The 18,178-nt window shown below is 35.5% G+C and overlaps 4 protein-coding genes across 4 annotated transcripts; 3 read left to right on the forward strand and 1 right to left on the reverse strand.

The window, feature by feature from the left end:
• Nucleotides 1–135: 135 nt before the first annotated feature.
• smndc1 (survival motor neuron domain containing 1) lies at nucleotides 136–3,643 on the reverse strand. The gene is made up of 6 exons (XM_052580544.1): nucleotides 3,475–3,643; nucleotides 2,791–2,910; nucleotides 2,379–2,521; nucleotides 2,073–2,231; nucleotides 926–1,079; nucleotides 136–829 (listed from the first exon to the last, which is right to left on the reverse strand). The coding sequence occupies exons 2-6, from the start codon at nucleotides 2,908–2,910 to the stop codon at nucleotides 692–694; spliced, it is 714 nt and encodes a 237-aa protein (XP_052436504.1). The 5' UTR covers nucleotides 3,475–3,643; the 3' UTR covers nucleotides 136–691.
• A 471-nt stretch (nucleotides 3,644–4,114) lies between these two features.
• Nucleotides 4,115–6,638, forward strand: bnip4 (BCL2 interacting protein 4). Its single transcript, XM_052580546.1, has 5 exons — nucleotides 4,115–4,344; nucleotides 4,637–4,784; nucleotides 4,886–4,952; nucleotides 5,781–6,010; nucleotides 6,097–6,638. The coding sequence occupies exons 1-5, from the start codon at nucleotides 4,302–4,304 to the stop codon at nucleotides 6,140–6,142; spliced, it is 534 nt and encodes a 177-aa protein (XP_052436506.1). The 5' UTR covers nucleotides 4,115–4,301; the 3' UTR covers nucleotides 6,143–6,638.
• A 201-nt stretch (nucleotides 6,639–6,839) lies between these two features.
• Nucleotides 6,840–14,409, forward strand: ebf3b (EBF transcription factor 3b). The gene is made up of 16 exons (XM_052580543.1): nucleotides 6,840–8,172; nucleotides 8,787–8,946; nucleotides 9,049–9,112; nucleotides 9,244–9,299; nucleotides 9,597–9,670; nucleotides 9,759–9,827; nucleotides 10,135–10,216; nucleotides 10,496–10,613; nucleotides 10,886–11,019; nucleotides 11,307–11,433; nucleotides 11,638–11,726; nucleotides 11,908–11,973; nucleotides 12,090–12,237; nucleotides 12,317–12,589; nucleotides 12,911–12,990; nucleotides 13,143–14,409. The coding sequence occupies exons 1-16, from the start codon at nucleotides 8,108–8,110 to the stop codon at nucleotides 13,155–13,157; spliced, it is 1,620 nt and encodes a 539-aa protein (XP_052436503.1). The 5' UTR covers nucleotides 6,840–8,107; the 3' UTR covers nucleotides 13,158–14,409.
• Nucleotides 14,031–16,366, forward strand: mgmt (O-6-methylguanine-DNA methyltransferase). The gene is made up of 4 exons (XM_052580118.1): nucleotides 14,031–14,086; nucleotides 14,645–14,728; nucleotides 15,889–15,937; nucleotides 16,028–16,366. The coding sequence occupies exons 1-4, from the start codon at nucleotides 14,031–14,033 to the stop codon at nucleotides 16,364–16,366; spliced, it is 528 nt and encodes a 175-aa protein (XP_052436078.1).
• Nucleotides 16,367–18,178: the final 1,812 nt, after the last annotated feature.

Genomic DNA, 18,178 nt, shown 5'->3' on the forward strand with positions numbered 1-18,178 from the left:
TGCAGTCTCATGGTCGTGTGTAAATGTAACATTTCTGAAATAAAAGTGTGCAACAATTTCTGAAGGAAATGACCAATTTTATAATACAGATGTCAGCTGGAAACAATTTGAATTTAAAAAAGCAAAAATCACAAATTGTTATAGAAATGTCGACAAATCAACATTTATTTATCTCAAATATGTAAATATACAAAACTGAAAAGCAAATGTAACAACAAATGGACTGCAGCAGAATTATTAGACACAGAGCAAAACCAAAAACTGCTTAATATGTTCAATGAAACCAGTATTCCATAGCTCCACTATGTATGAGGTAAGCCAGTGCGTTCCATTCATGTTTGTTCAACACATTATAAAAACTATAGAGCAGAGTTCCCATCCTCAGCAGCTCCTGCAGAGACTTGGTCCTGAGAGCTTGAGGAAAAAACCTGTAAAACTAACCAGGAGCTGTGCTTCACTGAGGACTGATGTTTTATTAGTTACAACATCCAGAGACTCGTTCAGTACAGAACAGCTCCAACATCCACAGAACAAACACCCACTATTACTAGAAACAAAACATGGAGGGGAATGTGTTTCTATATTTATTGCATGTCCAATCAGATGTGTTTACGATTTCTAAGTGGGTTTCAGTTTGATTCAATTTTATGTTTGGTGATTACGGATGGGAACAGGCAGAACACAATGGAGATCACTGGGGCATAAGGTGCCTGACGTTATATTTTGAAGTGTCATTGTACTGAGTCATGGGTTTATCTGCGATACCACACGTGCCAACGCCAACTTTTCCGTTCACACTCTCCGGAGATGCAAATATACTCCTCTTCACCTAGAGAAGATGATCATACAACACGAACATGATGGCAGGGTTAAAAACAAAAACCATAGCAAGATTAGTCATCTTTTCTGTTTCTCTCATACACACCTGTCCTTTTTTATTCTTGGAATAGGCTTTATTGTTAAACTGCTGCCATTTGGATTTCTGATCTTCTCTCTCCTGCTCCAGCTCCTTCATGCGCTGCACCTTTTTCTGGGCCTTTTTCTTCTTATATTCCCTCTGCTCTGCCAGCATCTCTTTCCTAAGAGAAAACACACAATGGGAGAACATTAAACTGAATTTTTCAGACATAAGCAAACACAAACACTAGAAAGTGCATTAGTGTCTATAGCACTGGCCTTTTATAAATGGTTAGTAAATCTCTCATTATGCTATGTTACCAGCAAATATTGGATTCAAACTTTGTCAACTTGATTTCTTTCAATTAGCCCAGGTTTTGTATTGCTTTTGGAAATGATTAATCTCATTGATCTAAGATTATGCAATTTAGTTGAAAGGGGGAAATATATATATATATATATATATATATATATATATATATATATATATATATATATATATATATATGGGAATAATTTTGAAAATACATCAGGAAAAAAGGTGGATAAACTCAGATCATAAACTTAATAAGGATTAAATAAAAAACAGCTTCAAAACAAAATACAAAACCTGTGCTATTGAAAGAAAACAAGTTAATAAAAAACATTGAATACAATATTTTGTAATAACATAAAGACTTTGGTAAGCAGATCATTTTTGACCAGGAACACAACGTGTTAAAAGGTGGGGGGAAGAGAAAAATCTATAATAAAAATTAATTATATATATAAAAAAAATTGCTAATTAATGCTTTGAAAAGTTCTTATACACAGTGTGAGCCTAGTCAACAACACACACACATTTTTTCTTTAAAACAACAAAGATAAAAACAACACTACATACTGAAATATTAGTTTTTAAATACTTTATATTGTTATATTTTTTAATAGTTATAGTTAATACACTTAAAAAGCAGTACAGTTTTGGAGATCATTTGTCTTACAATAACAATCAAATAAATAAAATATATATAAATAAAAAACATTGAATAATAAAAGCATTTCTTTACTTACATCACTATTCCAGCAGCTGTGCTTATTTACAGTTTAAATCATACCATTCATTATAAAGATGTATGGAACTGTTCAGATTTCATATTAAAACCGATCTAAAAGTCATTTTAGCATCCACTTACTTGGATTTTGGCTTTCCCCCCTCCTCTTCTCTGCTCCTGCCTTCTTCCACTGGTTTGAGCACATGAAGCGGTATCACCTCTGCATTACCATAGCCAGCGAAGGTGACGGCTGCCGTGCCGTTCTCAGTGTCAATCTCTTCAATTTCTGCTTCATATACCCTGCCAATCACACAGCACTGTAAGCAGGTGAGTACGGATACACACACAAATCCCTCCTCCAAATGCAGCCAACCACAATCCCAATCAACACTCAATTAATAATATCAATATACCTCCCAGCACTGTGTGTTTGCGTGTGATACTCACTGTCCGTCCTGGTTCCAGGTGGCCAAGCAATGGTCTCCGACCCTCCATCTGCGAGTGGGAGCGACTGCCTCTGAGCTTTTGGTGCTGGTTGCACCCTCCACCGGCTGTGATGTCAACAGGTCTTTTGTCAACTCAATCACCTCCTATAGTGACACATAACAGCAATGATTTGTTGAACATACTTACATAGAAAGGTACTTTTCATCTTGTCAGAAGCTATCAGTCACCAACCTAAGTGACAAAAACTGGACCCTGAAAGACATGGCAGAGCACTGAAAGTTTCAACAGTGCAAACACATACAAAAGAACAAAAATATTATAACAGTAAGTGTGTAAAAATGCATAAAAACTTCACAACTGTTCTCTACTGTAGTAATGCCTCACAAAAGCAGTGGATAACTGTGGCCCAAACCTGGAGGTCCTTCTGCAGTTTAAGCAGATCTTCATTATCTGGATCTGTAGAGAGCGCCGCTTCCACCTGCTGGAGCTGAGCTTTATAATTGCTCAACTGCTTTGCCAACTCTTCAGACATCTGAAGAAAAAATAATAATAAATTTGAAAAAACTAACAATTAAAAACAGGCCTCAAAATACCCACCCTTTCCCTTTCTTATATATATATATATATATATATAAACACATATAATTAACATTGCACAAGCACAACATTCGTAATAACCTACAGTTCTCTATATCAGGATTCCCAAATATTTTCGTTTAAACTTAAAATTTCGTATATTAAGTTTTTGAAATAATATTTTACATTTAAAGAAATGTTAAGTTTTTACAATATTAACGTTACAATGTGTTGGGATGTGTACTTGTGAAATATACGTAGAAAAAACACACACAAACATTTCACACTTAAACCACCATGTGTATTTATTTATTTATTTGCTCATTTTCATTTTACATGTTTCCTTAATTTAATGCAGCATTAGCAGGGAGTCTCACAAATCTTTTTTTTATTCGATTCAAGTTAAACGCAAGATCTAGACAAATGTATAAATGGAGCACAAGGCCTCGCGCTCGACAGAAGACATCTTTCTATTTATAAACACAAGATAAACCGGATCATCCTTTAACATGCGTCTTACCTTTCGATATTGCTAGTATAATATTTATATGAAAACCAGATCAATTAATGAGTCTGAATATCCCATGAAAGACTGTATCTTCATAAAAAGAATACCGTTCCTTTTACGTTTGTATCCTCTCTCACTATCGTCGTTTCGACCTTTCGCCGGATGTGACGTCACAGTCTCGCGTAATTAAAGTTGTCGCGTTGTTGCTGCTGCCGTGCAGAGAGGAAAGGAAAATAAAATCTAATATAAAATAAAATCTAATTATCTGAATGTGAATTTGTCAGACCAGGGCATTCAAGTCAGTTATTACGAGTGATACTTTATTTATTTAAGTTTACTTGAGATGGAGATTAAGGAGCCCCGTACATGACATGCAAGGAAAAATAAATAAATTGTGCGCACGATTGACTAATTCGTTCCCTCAATGTACTAAAGCGTCCACACAATTACTATTGCGTTCCCTTGATCATTTGCTATTGCGTTCACTCGATTCAGCATACAATTTTTTCTTGCCAATCATGTGCGGGGCTCCGTAGGAGATAGTACAAAAAACATCACAATATTTTATTGTATTTCCAAAACAACACTCTCTAGTGCCTTTTGTTTGCCCCCGAGTTCAGACCTACGTAGGTTGAGATGATTGGTCCACGGACTGACCAATAAGAGCTCGGTGTCTGTCTGTAAACAAAAGATTTCGTCAGTGTTTTCCAGGAGCGCGATACTGTCCCGTATGTTTTCAGGTCGAGCAACCTTTAGTGTTTTATGTCTTTTGTTCACAAACAAACAAAATTTATAACACACTTCATTTTAAAACGTATTCGAAATTCCAAGGAACAGCGATGTCAGCGCAAAAACTTATAACTCAGGAAGAAAGTCTGCATGGTAAGTTACCAAAATCTATATCGTTCGATTAAATAACGTATCTACATCGATAACCAACGAAAACAATAACCGAATTAATAGTAACTAAATTATTCACACCTTGTAGACCCTGTTTTCTTTTTATAAATCTTTCTAAAGCAGAACTGCATGTTCAAATATGCCAATTCAGCAGTTTGCTAAAAACACTTGTTCTGACCTAATCAAACATTCACCGCTTCTAAAAGAGAAAACTGCATTCGATGATAATTTTTTTATTATCATTATTTTTATGTGATGTACCTTTCTCCACCAGACTCATGGGTAGAGCTCCACTTTGATTCATGCAGTGAACATAGTGAGGGCACACCAGCCCTGTCTGATATCACAGACCTGGAAAAAATGCTTCTGGAAGCACAACGAGAATCAAGCAGTAGTTCACGGACAAGTTCTCACTGTAGCAGGTGTGTATAAACCGCTTCACGTGTACTTGCAAGACTTTTACAAGAGAGTGTATGATCATTCTAATCGCATTGGTTGTTGTGATTTTTTTTTTTCATGCTAGTCCTAGACATGTCCAGACACCTCCACTCATCAGTTCAGCACCCTTCAACTCATATGCCATTGCAGAGGTAAAAAAAAAAAAAAAAAAAAAAAACAAAGAATAAAGTTTTTCTTGCACAGGTTTGCATTTATTAAAATATAAACACCCTTCCACTATGTTCATAGGCAGTAATAATGGGTTTAAATGAAAATGTACTCGCCATCAGCCCATACAAGATGTGTTTGAATTTGTTTCTTTATTAGAACACATAAAAAAAGGCATTTCTCCACTTGCTCTTTAAATGGTGCCATCAGAATTACAGTATCTCAAATAGCAAATAAAAACTTCTCAGTAATCCACACAACTCCAGTCCATCACTGAGCGTCTTGTGAAGCAAAAAGCTGCTTGTTTGTAAGAAACATTGCTTCCTACTATACTGCAAGTCCTGTATCCACAATATTGCTTTCTCCAGTGAAACATTGACTTGTCTGATCAGGAGAAACATGCACAATTCAAGCACTGTTTACAAGTGAAAATAGTCTAAAACAAATATATCTGTGGATTTTGATGACAACAGAAGATGGCCTTTTCACTGGAGGAAATTTTATTATGGACTCGTATTTTAGACAGAAGAAATAGAATGCCTTAAAGTTCCTTAATAATTGCTTTCCTTCTTACAAACACACATCATTTCACTTTAGACTGATAATTGATGGATTGGATTCATGTGGATAATTGTGAGGTTTTTATCAGCTGTTTGGACTGTCATTCTGATGGCACCCATTCAAGACAATTCATAGCTGTGCAAGTTATGCAATGCTAAATTACTCTAAATCTCAACAAATGTGTCTACACCTTCTTTGATTAATAAAAGATCAGATGTTATTTTGAGGATTTGCTTTGCTTTCTATTCCAGGGGGAAGTTGTAGCAGAAAGCAAACAGGAAGCTGAGGCTGTCGCAAGGATTTGTGACTGGTCCAGCCGACCAGAGAATGTACCACCAGCAGCATTTATGATTAAACGGCCAAAACGGAACAGAATATGCTGCAAAAACACAGACAAAAATGACAAGCATATTAACACAAACTTGCTGAAGTTACTGCTACCCTCTCTAGTTTTGACACACATCCTTATGCTTGGGTTGGGGTGAGAAACTTTTTAACTTATAAAGTCTGACTTTGTTTGGCACTCTTTTGTTCACAGTTTGACTATTTGAATCTTTCTCTCTGTAGGATCTGTATTGGACGACGCCTTTCCACTCAGTGCTCTGTTATCTGAGTCATAGCACATGAGTGTGTGTGTGTGTGTGTGTGTGTGTTGTGCTGTGTGCTGTGTGTCAGTGTCAGCCTGGAACCCTTCAGTTTTCCTCCAGAAGGAATGCAGGACTGTGTAAGAGGACACTGTGAAAATATGTTGAGAGATGGAAACTCTCTGCATTATTTTTTCTTTGGTTCTCCTGTGGGGAATTTGGCACAGAATTAAAAATATTAATCCAGTTTTGTATGGTTATCAGATTAGATTAACCTGGAAATATGCTTTGAACTAAAATGTTTGTTACATTATACTTTTGCATGAAGATTATTTTACTGACCAGGTCTCATTATAGTTCTTCAGCTGACCTGCTTTATAATAACATTTCGAATCATTACTCTTAAAAAATACAAATTAATGTTTGACAGAAATTTCAGAGGCATAGAAATACATATTCTGTCATTTATTCTAATGTGACTTGCTATGGAAAACTAATAAACCCTGTTGCCAAAAAAAAAAAAAAGATTTTGAAATTCATTTTTGCTAGAAAGAAGAAAAAATAAATACTTTAACATTTTTGCATCCATCCCCCGAAGGAAAAAAAAATGACACTTCTTATTCATCAGTATTTAGTGAGATTGTATGTGTTACTCATCAATAATAATAATAAGCAAACGTTTTTTAGGTACATGAAGATTTTTCTTAACAGAACATTAACTTGACACCGATCTCTCCAGTCTCAAATTGTGTATTGGCCTTTATGGTACAGCAGGTGGCGGTGTGGGACTTTCTGCTTGTTTTTGTTGTTAGGGGGGTGTTTCTTGTTGTTTTTTGGTTGGAGTTGACACTTCTTATAACTTAATTTAAAACGTACTAAACTAACAGCACTGGAGTTATAGACATTTTCTGGCAATATGATTAATGGCAGCTTCAATTTCATCATAGGCTGCCAGTATTTTATTTCTTCACGAAGAATAAACCACACCACACAATGGATAACAGTCCACCATAAACCGCACAGCAGTTCTGACTCAAAAACACAACTAAACGTGCGTAAAGAAGAAAGTCCGCTTAATCATAAACGAACACGGTTAAAACATATATTAATAATAAACTTACATGTACAGACTGAATTTGTGACAGCACGGACTTAGAAATTAACCTTTAGATGTAGCTACTGCAACATTTTTTTGTGTGTGAATAATTTATTTTTCTGTTGTCCTTTTTACGTGTATATTTATTTCGTTTAATCCTTGCGCACATTATCAGGAAATGGATGTATAACTGCTATAGGTTATACGTTATTGAGTTTGGGAAGGAGAAAAAAAGAGAAATCGCTTAGGCTAAGTGAAACTGAGGACATGATGTTTGAAATTTTGAAGAGCAGAAGGTTTCATTAATGCCTTTTTAAAGTGTGAACATTTATAAGAAACCTGCAGGCGTTTGTGCTCTTCTTTAGCACATAGAAAAAGTATGACCTGTTCAGCAATAAAAACGATCAGGCCTACCCCTGTGATGTTCGAAAGTGTTTCAAAAACGAAACGTTAAGAACATTCGGAAGAATTACTTGTATTATGACTTGACTATTTTGAAAATGCTATAAGCTATTAGATATTTAGTAGAACTATTAAAAAAAAAAAAAACGTTGATGCATTATGCCAAAGGGTTGTTTTAAAATATTCAGTAAGGCATTACAAATAATAATATATGTAAAATCATCCATGGCCATCAGCAGCAGCCAGCAGGTGCTTAATGAAGTAAGAAAGGACTTAAAGTCATCCCATGTCATCTTGGTAGGGATGCTGCGCGCGATTTTCGTCTTTCAAAGTTGACTCTGACTGTTCTGTGCGTCACAGCCACGCCCATACAACACATTATTACACCTAACTCATATTCTCATGCGGTTTGTTAGACTGCAGTCCTGGGGGAGAAGGAACTTTGTTGTCAGCGGTTCTCTCGCATCCCTGTGGACTGAGAGGCAGCGCGGGAGTCATGAAGCAGGAGGTCAGGGCTGCTCTGGGGTCAGCGCATCCCTGGCTCCACACAGAGACTCAGAGGTAAACAGATGCATCTCATCATATCCTGCCCATTTCTAATGTGTATTGGTCTGTAAGATGAAAGCAAGGCTAAAGCGTTTGATTTATGAATCCTTATGGAAGGACTTGATGCTTTTTATGCTTATTTATTGCTATCGAGGAGGGATAAAGTTATCAATTAGGTAGTATGGTTTAAGTTTTAGGTTGTGTTAAGTAGTAAAAACTGCAATTATAGATGGACATTACTAATATCATTACATGCAGGTATTTTTTAAATATAAGCACAATGTAAAAGGTTGGCTTCACAATAAATGCAAACAATTATTTTCAGTGTTAGTACATAGTAGTTAAAGATGTATTATATATATATATATATGTTCTAAAATCTAAAACCAAAATGTGTTCTTGTCTTAGGACAACTTTGATTAACTTTTTTGATCCACTTCAAATGTTGACTATTATATATAGTTACTATATTACTTATTATATAGTGTGCTAATATATATAAGGTATTCTGCATTAAATATTATGCATTCTGTATATATTACATATCATATTGTATGATATGTAATATTTTGCATAATTTGCAAAATATCTTATTTTAAACTGTAAATAATTAGATTCTCTGTTTCCAGAAGAGGTGTTGTTCTTGCCCGGGCGCACTTTGAGAAACAGCCGCCTGCCAACCTGCGCAAGTCAAACTTCTTTCACTTTGTGTTGGCTTTATATGATAGTCAGGGTCAGTCTGTGGAGATAGAGCACACTGCGTTTGTGGGCTTTGTTGAAAAGGAGAAGGTGAGGAAATATGTGGAATATATGAAACAATGAATTTGGAAATTAAAAATGATGAAGCCATGCCAAGCAAAACATAATTGTTTATTCATTCCTTTGATTTAGGAGCCAGTAAGTGAAAAAACAAACAATGGAATCCATTACAAACTCCAGTTACTGTACAACAATGGTGAGTACTGTGTAAAGTGTGGACTGCTTTAGAACATTCTACTTCAAGAAATATACTTTATTTAAAATTACAGCTGTCCTTTGTATGATGTTCTGTATTGATGCTTTGTTATTAATTTTTCTGTCTTTTAGGTGTCAGAACACAGCAAGATCTTTACATCCGTTTGATAGACTCTGTGACCAAACAGGTAAAATAGTTTATGCACTTTAATATTATTTGCAAGAATATGTTTTGTGTTAGCCCTAAAAGATCACTTCAGTGAAGACTAAATGCTTAAATAAAAACAAGAACTATGAAGTGATAATATGAACGATATATGATTGACATATAATATATACTTTACAAATGTTATATGTAGGGTGTGTTGTCTACAGATTTTTTTTTTTTCACTGAAATACAAGTAAATACTGATATGATACATTTATATATTTCCTTTTGCATAACATTAACCTGTCGTTTGCCTTTATTACCATGACTCTTTCAGGCAATTGTGTTTGAAGGTCAGGATAAAAACCCTGAAATGTGTCGCGTTCTTCTCACTCATGAGATAATGTGCAGGTAACTTGTGTCAAACACACTTAACTAATGTCATTTGTCACAGCTGATGCAGTGATAATTGTGTTAATCTATATATGTGAATTTTCAGCCGATGTTGTGATAAGAAAAGTTGTGGAAACAAGAACGAAACACCATCAGATCCCATCATTATTGACCGGTAGGTGAATCAGCTGCATTCTGTAAAGTTATTAATGAATAAAGAAGTGTATGTATGTAATATAATATGTGTAAGTACAAATAAAGGCAAGAAAAAGTTTATTGTTATTTCTTATAAAGATATTACTTACAGGAATTGGGATTCATCAGCTTTAAGGATAAAAGCAGACAGACAGATTGTACTCTTTCATCTCTCCAATTCTCAATTTCTAATATTTTCATCTTCTTGCATCATTCTCTCAGTGACTCTTTTTCTGTATTCCCTGATCCACAAATACATGTTTGCATGTTTTCTTTTTATTGCATAGGTTCTTCCTGAAGTTTTTTCTCAAATGTAATCAAAATTGCCTAAAAAATGCAGGGAACCCACGAGACACGCGTCGTTTCCAGGTACACACACAACTTCATCCTGTATATTCATATTGCTGATTAAGTTGTAACGATGTATTTAATCAACATGAAATATTTCATGAAAAGGCTGTACCTTACAGTACTGAATTACACTTTAGAAGTACATTAGTAAAAACTATAAATGTAGCCAACACTGTGTACTTTAATGCATTTAATTTATGTCTTGTATTTAATAATCCTTGTGCCACATCAACATGTCCTTTTGTGCCGAACATTTCCTGTACTAGACTACTAGTAAAAATATCCTGTCCTTTGCAGGTGCTGGTCTCTACTACAGCATCTGTTAAGGCCCACATTCTAGCCATTTCAGATAATATATTTGTCCATAACAATTCAAAGCATGGCAGAAGACCAAGAAGATTTGAGCTGATTGAAGGTACAGTACTTACAAACGTGCTTCTAATAATACTATGATTACTAATGATTCAATTCAGAAATCAAACTAACTCTGCAATTCAAATCAGTGTGGTCAGGGACAGTTTGTTCAGATGATAATGTGTAGGTAAATATACAGTCAGAGAAGAGTATACAATATTTGTTTGCTTGTGATTTCTTTTAGCATACATTTGCTGTAGTTTACGTAGACCTGTCTCTGAAGTGCAATACGCTTACTCCGTGTATTGAGCTGATATTTGTGTGTTAATTTAGCTGAGATCCCCTGCATCAAGGCCATCAGTCCGAGTGAAGGTTGGACATCAGGTGGCGCCTCAGTGATCATTATTGGAGATCAGTTCTTTGATGGTCTACAGGTGGTTTTCGGAACAGTTATGGTCTGGAGTGAGGTGTGTAACAATCTCAATCTCTGTTGCCAAACAAAAAATGACTATAAATCCATTTTTGTTCCATTTGTTTTTTTTTTGGACATCCTCCTTTTGGACATCCTTCACCACAGATTTCCCACAGAGCTTTGCTAATTTTGGAAGGTGTGAAATACATTGTTGCCTATATATGCCTTCAAATAGTAATGTGCATGATGTACTCTCTCCACAGAGAGAGATCTGCAGGTGATGGTGAAGTTAACCTGGATTTCTGCTTCCTGAGAGGGTGACTTTTTTCTTTTTTGTTGTAGGTGATTACACCACATGCGATTCGTGTGCAGACTCCACCTCGTCACATCCCTGGTGTTGTAGAAGTTACACTGTCCTACAAGTCCAAGCTGTTCTGCAGGGGACCTCCAGGACGCTTTATTTACACTGGTAAGAATGCTAAAGTTTGGAAAAATATTGCAATTTACCATGGTTATACAATAGAAGTTTCCATGTTTTTAAATATCTGAAAAGCAGATATATGATTTTTTTCCCCCCATTGAATAATGCCTTTTTTGGAAGATCAGACAATCTCATTTGTTGTTGCTGGGTGATAGCTTACAGTTTAACTTTGAAAAGTGTTTCGCTTTTAAGCTTTAAATGAGCCAACCATTGACTACGGGTTCCAGCGGCTGCAGAAGGTGATTCCTCATCATCCAGGCGATATGGAAAGAATACCAAAAGTGAGCCAGAAATGCTGATTTGATATCTTCTTAAATTCTTTGTTGTCCATTTGAATTGTTCTAGGTTCTGTTTTACATTTTTTATTAAATTTTAAGTCATTAAATAGCATGACTAATAAATTTAACTGTGCAAATTAAATTTTTTTCTCTTCAAAATTAAAAAAAATGTTTTGATTGACAGGAAGTCTTACTGAAGAGAGCAGCTGATCTCTTAGAGATGTTTCATGGAATGCCTCACAACAACCAGGTCAACAAAACCTGATTTACTCAGACTTGCTATCTCGATATGCATTACTGTTTGCTGCTGAAATCAAAAGTGGGAAGAGATGTAATTTCTGTGCATTTATATGTGTCTGACAACAGGAAATGATTCTGAAGCGTGCGTCTGATATAGCACTCCACGCCATCCCACGAAACCCATCCAACACAAATTCACATGGAATGATGGGTGTAAACTCCTTTGATGCACAGTTACCCTTGAACACAGAAGTTTCACCGGATGTAGAACGAGGTACAGTATGTTGTATAAATGCATTTGAGAATGGGACATGTGCTCCACAACAGCGTCTTAATAAATGAATGTCTCTCAGCATCTCTTTCAGTGGGTTTCAGTCGGAGATCAAACAGTGGCTTCATTGCAGGCAGCACATCCCAGCAGTCTGAATTCAGCAATACTAATACATGCATGAATACACACACACATTCACACTCTCACTCCAACGTGCCAAGACACACACACTCAAACACACCTCCATCCATGGCTGGGCACATGCAAACACACACACGCCCTTCTGTGGCAAACTTCTCTGTGGCCACACAGCCATTCTTAGACAGTCCTACATCGGATACACAACACTACATCGGTAAGAACACAGCTTTTTCTCTGTCTGTAATCGTCATGCATGGATAATAAAAAAATAAAATAAAAATTCCAAAAGGTCAACATTCAAAATTGGTTGCATTTGTATTATGAATTGTGTGTTATGAGTTTCTGCACAACCCAGAATTTAATTATCATTTATAATGAACCCAATTATACTTACACTAAATACAATTTTTTTAATTATACTATGGACAATTATACTATAGATAGATAGATAGATAGATAGATAGATAGATAGATAGATAGATATTTGTGGTTCATTTAAACTTTCTTTATCTCTTTTTTTTATGCATGTCTGTAGTGAAGCAAAAAAGTGCATTTGCTCCAGTTCTGAAGCTGCAGTCCTCAACAGCACAAGCTTCAGGTGTCCCTGTCTGCACAGTAAGGGCACATGACATGCATGTATTTACACACAAGCTCCTTTCCAGCTGCTCTTTTTCTCTACTCTATGATACCTTAAATTGTGACAGTACATAATATACCGAGTGTGCAAATTTGACAGACTTATGTCTATTCTGTTTGTTTTTTTACAGCCTTGCTTGGACTAGTGACACCAGACACACTTTCACATGAACAAATGAAAAACTCTTTTAGAAGTTGTAATCGTTTTAGTCAAGGAGGGACAACGTCTGTTTTGCATTTTGCAGGTTCTCTCATTGCAGGCAATACAAAAACATGGTTGGGGATAAAGCAACTTTTGTATATATATATATATATATATGTCTACAATATTCACCTCTCTATTATTAGTGTATTTGTTGTCTGTGCCCAAGCCATTAAATATAAATATTACCTATGTACGTTAACTTTGTGTGTCATCTTGCTGAGTTCTCATTGGCTGCTTAATCCCTCAGAGCACTTGAAATGTTTACATTTAAATTATCATTCAAAAGATTGGGGTCGGTAAGATTTTCTCGTATGCTCAACAAGGTTTCATTTATTTGATAAAATATTCTGAAATATTATTACTAATAGCTGTTTTCTATTTTAATGTGTTTTAAAATGTAATTTATTCCTGTGATGGAAAAGCTGAACCTTCCGCAGCAATTATTTCAGTCTTTAGTAGCATTATACTAAAGTTAAACTAATCTTTTCCATGAACATTTGCCTACTAAAACTCACTATTATTTAAGGAAAACGAAAAATGGTCAATACATTGGACATGGATTGGTACTAGTCTAACTGGTGACAATGACAGTGGTTATTTTCTAACAAGGATTTATTTCAGCCCAGGTTTCACAAGGAGTATGTCTCTAGAAGTCTATTCTTCATGTCTCATTAAATTCTCATATAGGTTGAGAATTGCTCTTATGGCAAGGGAGGCAGCTCTGTTTGTGTTCTAGAAGATACTTCACTGAATTCTCAGATTAGCTCTTTTAAACGATCAAGTTTTACTATAAGGAGGAGGCATCAGCCTGGACATGCTGGACATGGAGTTTGTTTCTTATAAATCTGAGCGCATGAGTGAGTCCTCCCTGTGAGTGTGAGAGGAGGCTGAACATTCACATGAACACTGAAAATCCTGTGGTAGATGTTAAAACCCCTTCACAACAGCATCAATGTGCAATTTGTCTTTTATTCACATTTGTATTACTGAAATGGAGTGCAAAATTAGGAACCATTATCTTTATTAATAAAAATAATTAATGTATGAAATTAGTATATTACACTTTTTCTGTTATCAAGATTTGCTCAACCTAAATCAGTGAAATTTAGAACATGCTCCGAGGACATTAAAAAAAGTCTATGGCATCCATTGCTCATTGTTAACATGTTATTGTATCCATGTTATTTTTTCTGTTTGCTAATACGCTCACAAGTGTAATAAAAAAAAAGAATGTCATCTGTCGTTGATTTTTACTTCATGCGTGAAAAAGCAACTGTTGATATTTTGAGTGTGCGGGTCTTCTTTGACGTGTGACCGCTGGTTGTGTTTTTGTCTCACGTGACTTCAGTAAATAATGCAGCGTTTTGACAGCAGACTTGTTGCTGTGTGCAGTTTGTGATGACTGACAGCGGTTCTTGTGACTCTCAGCTCGCCAGTAGGAGAAATCCTGCTGAGCGGCTGTGAGAAGGGAGGCCATACCATTAATATCACACTGGGAACAGAAAAAGATTAAAGGTAACTCTTGCAAACATGACACAAACTGTCAGATATTAGCCAGTCATACCACACGGTCGCTGTAATTTTGCAAAGTAAGACATGTTCCTGGATCAACATTTTTTGTTGATCCTGGATCAACATTATTGTCCAAAACATAGACCTAACTCTACCCATATTTTTTTTTTTTAAATCATTGTGAAATGATAGCTGATTAACAAGTGTGTAGAAGCACCTAATCTTGATCTTAATCCTGAAACAGATATTTCCTGAAATACTGTCCATCAATTTTGATTGGTTAATTTGAATGTTGTTCCAGGATCTAGAAACATGTTGCACATGGAGAAACAACTGTCACCTTTTGGGAACATGATTTCAACAAATGCAACAAGTTCCTGGATCATCATCCTCGTCCAACATCCAACCAGTCAGAATTGAGGGATAAGTTTACAGGAAATGTCACCCTTGGAATTCAACTATCATTTCCGTCTGATTTTAGAGATTATGGGTAGGGTAAGGTTTAGCGGTAGGGATTGGGTTTAGCCTATTGGTAAGTAATGTTTATTCAGGATCAACAAAATTTGATGATCCAGGAACATGTCTTATTTGGCAAAATCACGGCACCATGTACAGCTGCTAGTAGTGAGGGAAACGAAGCTATTTGAATTCAGAATCAACTGAACCATTTGTTTTGCAAAATGATTCACTGTTTCGAAGCACTCAAAACATCCCATGCTTCACAAAACATTTATTCATGGAGTCGTGTGGATTTATTATGATGTTTTTATCAGCTGTTTGAACTCTCATGCTGACGGCACCCATTCACTGCAGAGGATCCACAAATGAATCTGCATAAACAGTGCATTTTCAACAAATTTTTCTATATGCCCTTTTGGCCAGTCAGAAATGAGTCCTGAGTTGCAGCTCTGTGTTGACTGGCTTCAGTTCATTAAACCCCGGTCCATCATCGCTATCCCCTAATGCAGAGTGGTTAGACACATACGCACACCACTCCATTGTATCTGTTGTTCTTTTCAAGTAAAAACAAGGATTTTAACTGCCACTGTTTTCCTCCTTTATTTTTTTTTCAGACTCTTTTAAAGCACAAGTGCCGTGGACACTGTTTAAGGAAGTGGGACATTTTTAAAATTTTCATTTTCAAATTTTGAAATGATCAGCAATCCAAAAGCTGTGCGAGCAGCGGGTTCAGCCATGAAGAATAACTCAGTGAGTTTGTTGCAACGATCATGACAAATTGATTTATCTTTAGGTATTTTTTTATCCTTTCATGCAGCCTTTTGTCTGTTGTTCTCTTAGGTTCCCCTGATAGTGCTGCGCCACCGGGTGCTGCGTAGTTCAGGGGACAGTGGTTCATATATGGGAGGAAAGGGAGATGATATTAAAGTTTGGATGCTCACTTGTGAGAAAACGCATTGGAGCTTGATGCATCAAAGAGTGATAAATCCATCTGATGGACCCCAAAACCACTTCATGCTGCTTCTCAGTTTGATCACAAATATTCTGATAATTACGTTTTTGATTTCTGATTGTTTTGACAAATTATATACCACTTTAGTAAACATTCCCTTCGTTGTTATCCATATAACCTCTATAGTTAAAGGAATATATTGGAATTTTGTTTTTGAGTTTGATTAGTTGTTCTTGTTGTCAGTGTTACATTTTTTTAAATGTGATTTAAAAAATAATTTTGGTATTTATGCTGTTCAATCCAAAGGATTATGAAAGAAATTGTAATTTTTTAAATTGTAAACTTCTTTTTTTTTTTAATCGACATTCATAAATGATATTTTTTGCAGCAAATTATTTTGTATCCCATATCCCATATTTAGAATTATATAAGAAATGTTTTAAGATAATAAACAGCTCTGTAAAGCAAATAAAATATTTATTAATGGTAGATCGGTAGTCAATAGAATAATTACAATTTGTAAATATTTTTGAAGCAAGTCTGTTCACCATTGAAAAAAAAATGATCATGGTTTCCAGATAACAGATAATATCTGAGCACCAAATCATTATATCATAATGATTTATGAAGGATTATGTTACATTGAAGTACAAGTAAAAGATCATTAAAATTACCCATTATTCCATAATGTGTTTAACATGATGCAAATTTAGATATACTCTTGAGCACAAATATAAAACAATTCTGATTAAATGGTCTGAGAATCACTATTTAGTTGCCATACAAACCCTTCCACTTGCAATATCTAGTTCCTCTTGATGTCAGACAGACAGTCATGATCTCTTTTAATGGGAGGATGAAGGAGGGGCGTCCCTGGGGAGATCTCCACAGTCAGCGGTGTGATACTGCCTTATATTGTGTTTGATCACATGTGACATGCGCTGCTTCCACTGCCTCAGGCTGTGCTGATCTCTCACTAAGCCTTCACATACGGCTTCATGCCACCTTACAAAAGAGCAATTTGTGGCTGACAGAATAAAACACTGGGATCATGCTCAGTGAACGCAAACCCTCCCTTCAATCTCAAATCATTTAATGGAGTGTGGGAGCTGCTATCATAACTGTACAGGTTTGTATCCATTTCTTGTGACACTTTACACAAAAAGGTTAGACTATAGAATCTCTTACATTTTCTTTTTCCTTTCAGTAGATGATAAAACTAAATGGCTGGTTTCTATTAAATAATATTTTAAATTTACCAAATGTAACATGTTGGTTTGTAGTTATTGAAAAATATCTTTAAGAGTGAATTACTTCATTTTCGTTTTTTGCCTTTAAAAATCTCATTTGTTTAATTCACTCAGATGCTTTAAAACCAGAGTTATTTATTATTTATTTATTGTTATTATATTGCATGGTTTAGTGTATAACCATATCCAAAGCAATTACGAATGAGGAATACAAACATTTCATATTACTCAAAAAATATAGCAATCCACGGTTTCAAATATCTTCTATAATAGTACAAATGTGAAGCACATTTTATAGTGTTAATATTAATATTTCATACAATATCTATGGTAGAGGTTGAATGGCTAAGCACATATTGCACGCTATATTGATCTCTATAGTGTTTTTAAAAATGTAATAGGATTATTAGTAGGTCAGGTGTATCAAGGATCAAGTCTGATAAAGTTTAAATGATAAAAACGCAAAATGTCTTTGTCTCTGTCTTTGGTGCTTCTATTGTAGCCTACGGTTTGCTGCAGAAACTTTCCTTTGGTGTAATAGCATTCAGAACAAACTGCTTGAAACTTGTAGAAACTTCACAGGAAGCGATGCTGGGTGATGTTCTTTTGAGATGTCAGCAGAGGTGGAAGGCTAATCCGCAGAGGATAAGACAACATATACTAACAAATCCATGTATAAAATTGAACATTTAGGTTATTACACAGTTGAACAAGGGACGTGATCCAGGGGGAGTATCCGTGTAATTAATCTACTGTAAATCATTTGTCAGAGTAAGACGTGATCGAACT

The sequence above is a fragment of the Carassius gibelio genome, chromosome B17 (assembly GCF_023724105.1).
Source record: "Carassius gibelio isolate Cgi1373 ecotype wild population from Czech Republic chromosome B17, carGib1.2-hapl.c, whole genome shotgun sequence".
Taxonomy (NCBI): domain Eukaryota; kingdom Metazoa; phylum Chordata; class Actinopteri; order Cypriniformes; family Cyprinidae; genus Carassius; species Carassius gibelio.

Coding starts and splice junctions, on each gene's coding strand:
- bnip4 (XM_052580546.1), top strand. CDS start 4,302: ATGTCAGCGCAAAAACTTATAACTCAGGAAGAAAGTCTGCATG. Junction 4,345..4,636: donor TCAGGAAGAAAGTCTGCATG/GTAAGTTACCAA, acceptor TTTCTCCACCAG/ACTCATGGGTAGAGCTCCAC. Junction 6,011..6,096: donor ATCCTTATGCTTGGGTTGGG/GTGAGAAACTTT, acceptor TTCTCTCTGTAG/GATCTGTATTGGACGACGCC.
- mgmt (XM_052580118.1), top strand. CDS start 14,031: ATGCTGGACATGGAGTTTGTTTCTTATAAATCTGAGCGCATGAGTGAG. Junction 14,087..14,644: donor CGCATGAGTGAGTCCTCCCT/GTGAGTGTGAGA, acceptor TGTGACTCTCAG/CTCGCCAGTAGGAGAAATCC. Junction 14,729..15,888: donor CTGGGAACAGAAAAAGATTA/AAGGTAACTCTT, acceptor TGAAATGATCAG/CAATCCAAAAGCTGTGCGAG.
- smndc1 (XM_052580544.1), bottom strand. CDS start 2,910: ATGTCTGAAGAGTTGGCAAAGCAGTTGAGCAATTATAAAGCTCAGCTC. Junction 2,522..2,790: donor AACTGCAGAAGGACCTCCAG/GTTTGGGCCACA, acceptor GTGTCACTATAG/GAGGTGATTGAGTTGACAAA. Junction 1,080..2,072: donor GGGGGAAAGCCAAAATCCAA/GTAAGTGGATGC, acceptor GTTTTCTCTTAG/GAAAGAGATGCTGGCAGAGC.
- ebf3b (XM_052580543.1), top strand. CDS start 8,108: ATGAAGCAGGAGGTCAGGGCTGCTCTGGGGTCAGCGCATCCCTGGCTC. Junction 11,020..11,306: donor CAGTTATGGTCTGGAGTGAG/GTGTGTAACAAT, acceptor TTTTTGTTGTAG/GTGATTACACCACATGCGAT. Junction 12,238..12,316: donor TTCACCGGATGTAGAACGAG/GTACAGTATGTT, acceptor AATGTCTCTCAG/CATCTCTTTCAGTGGGTTTC.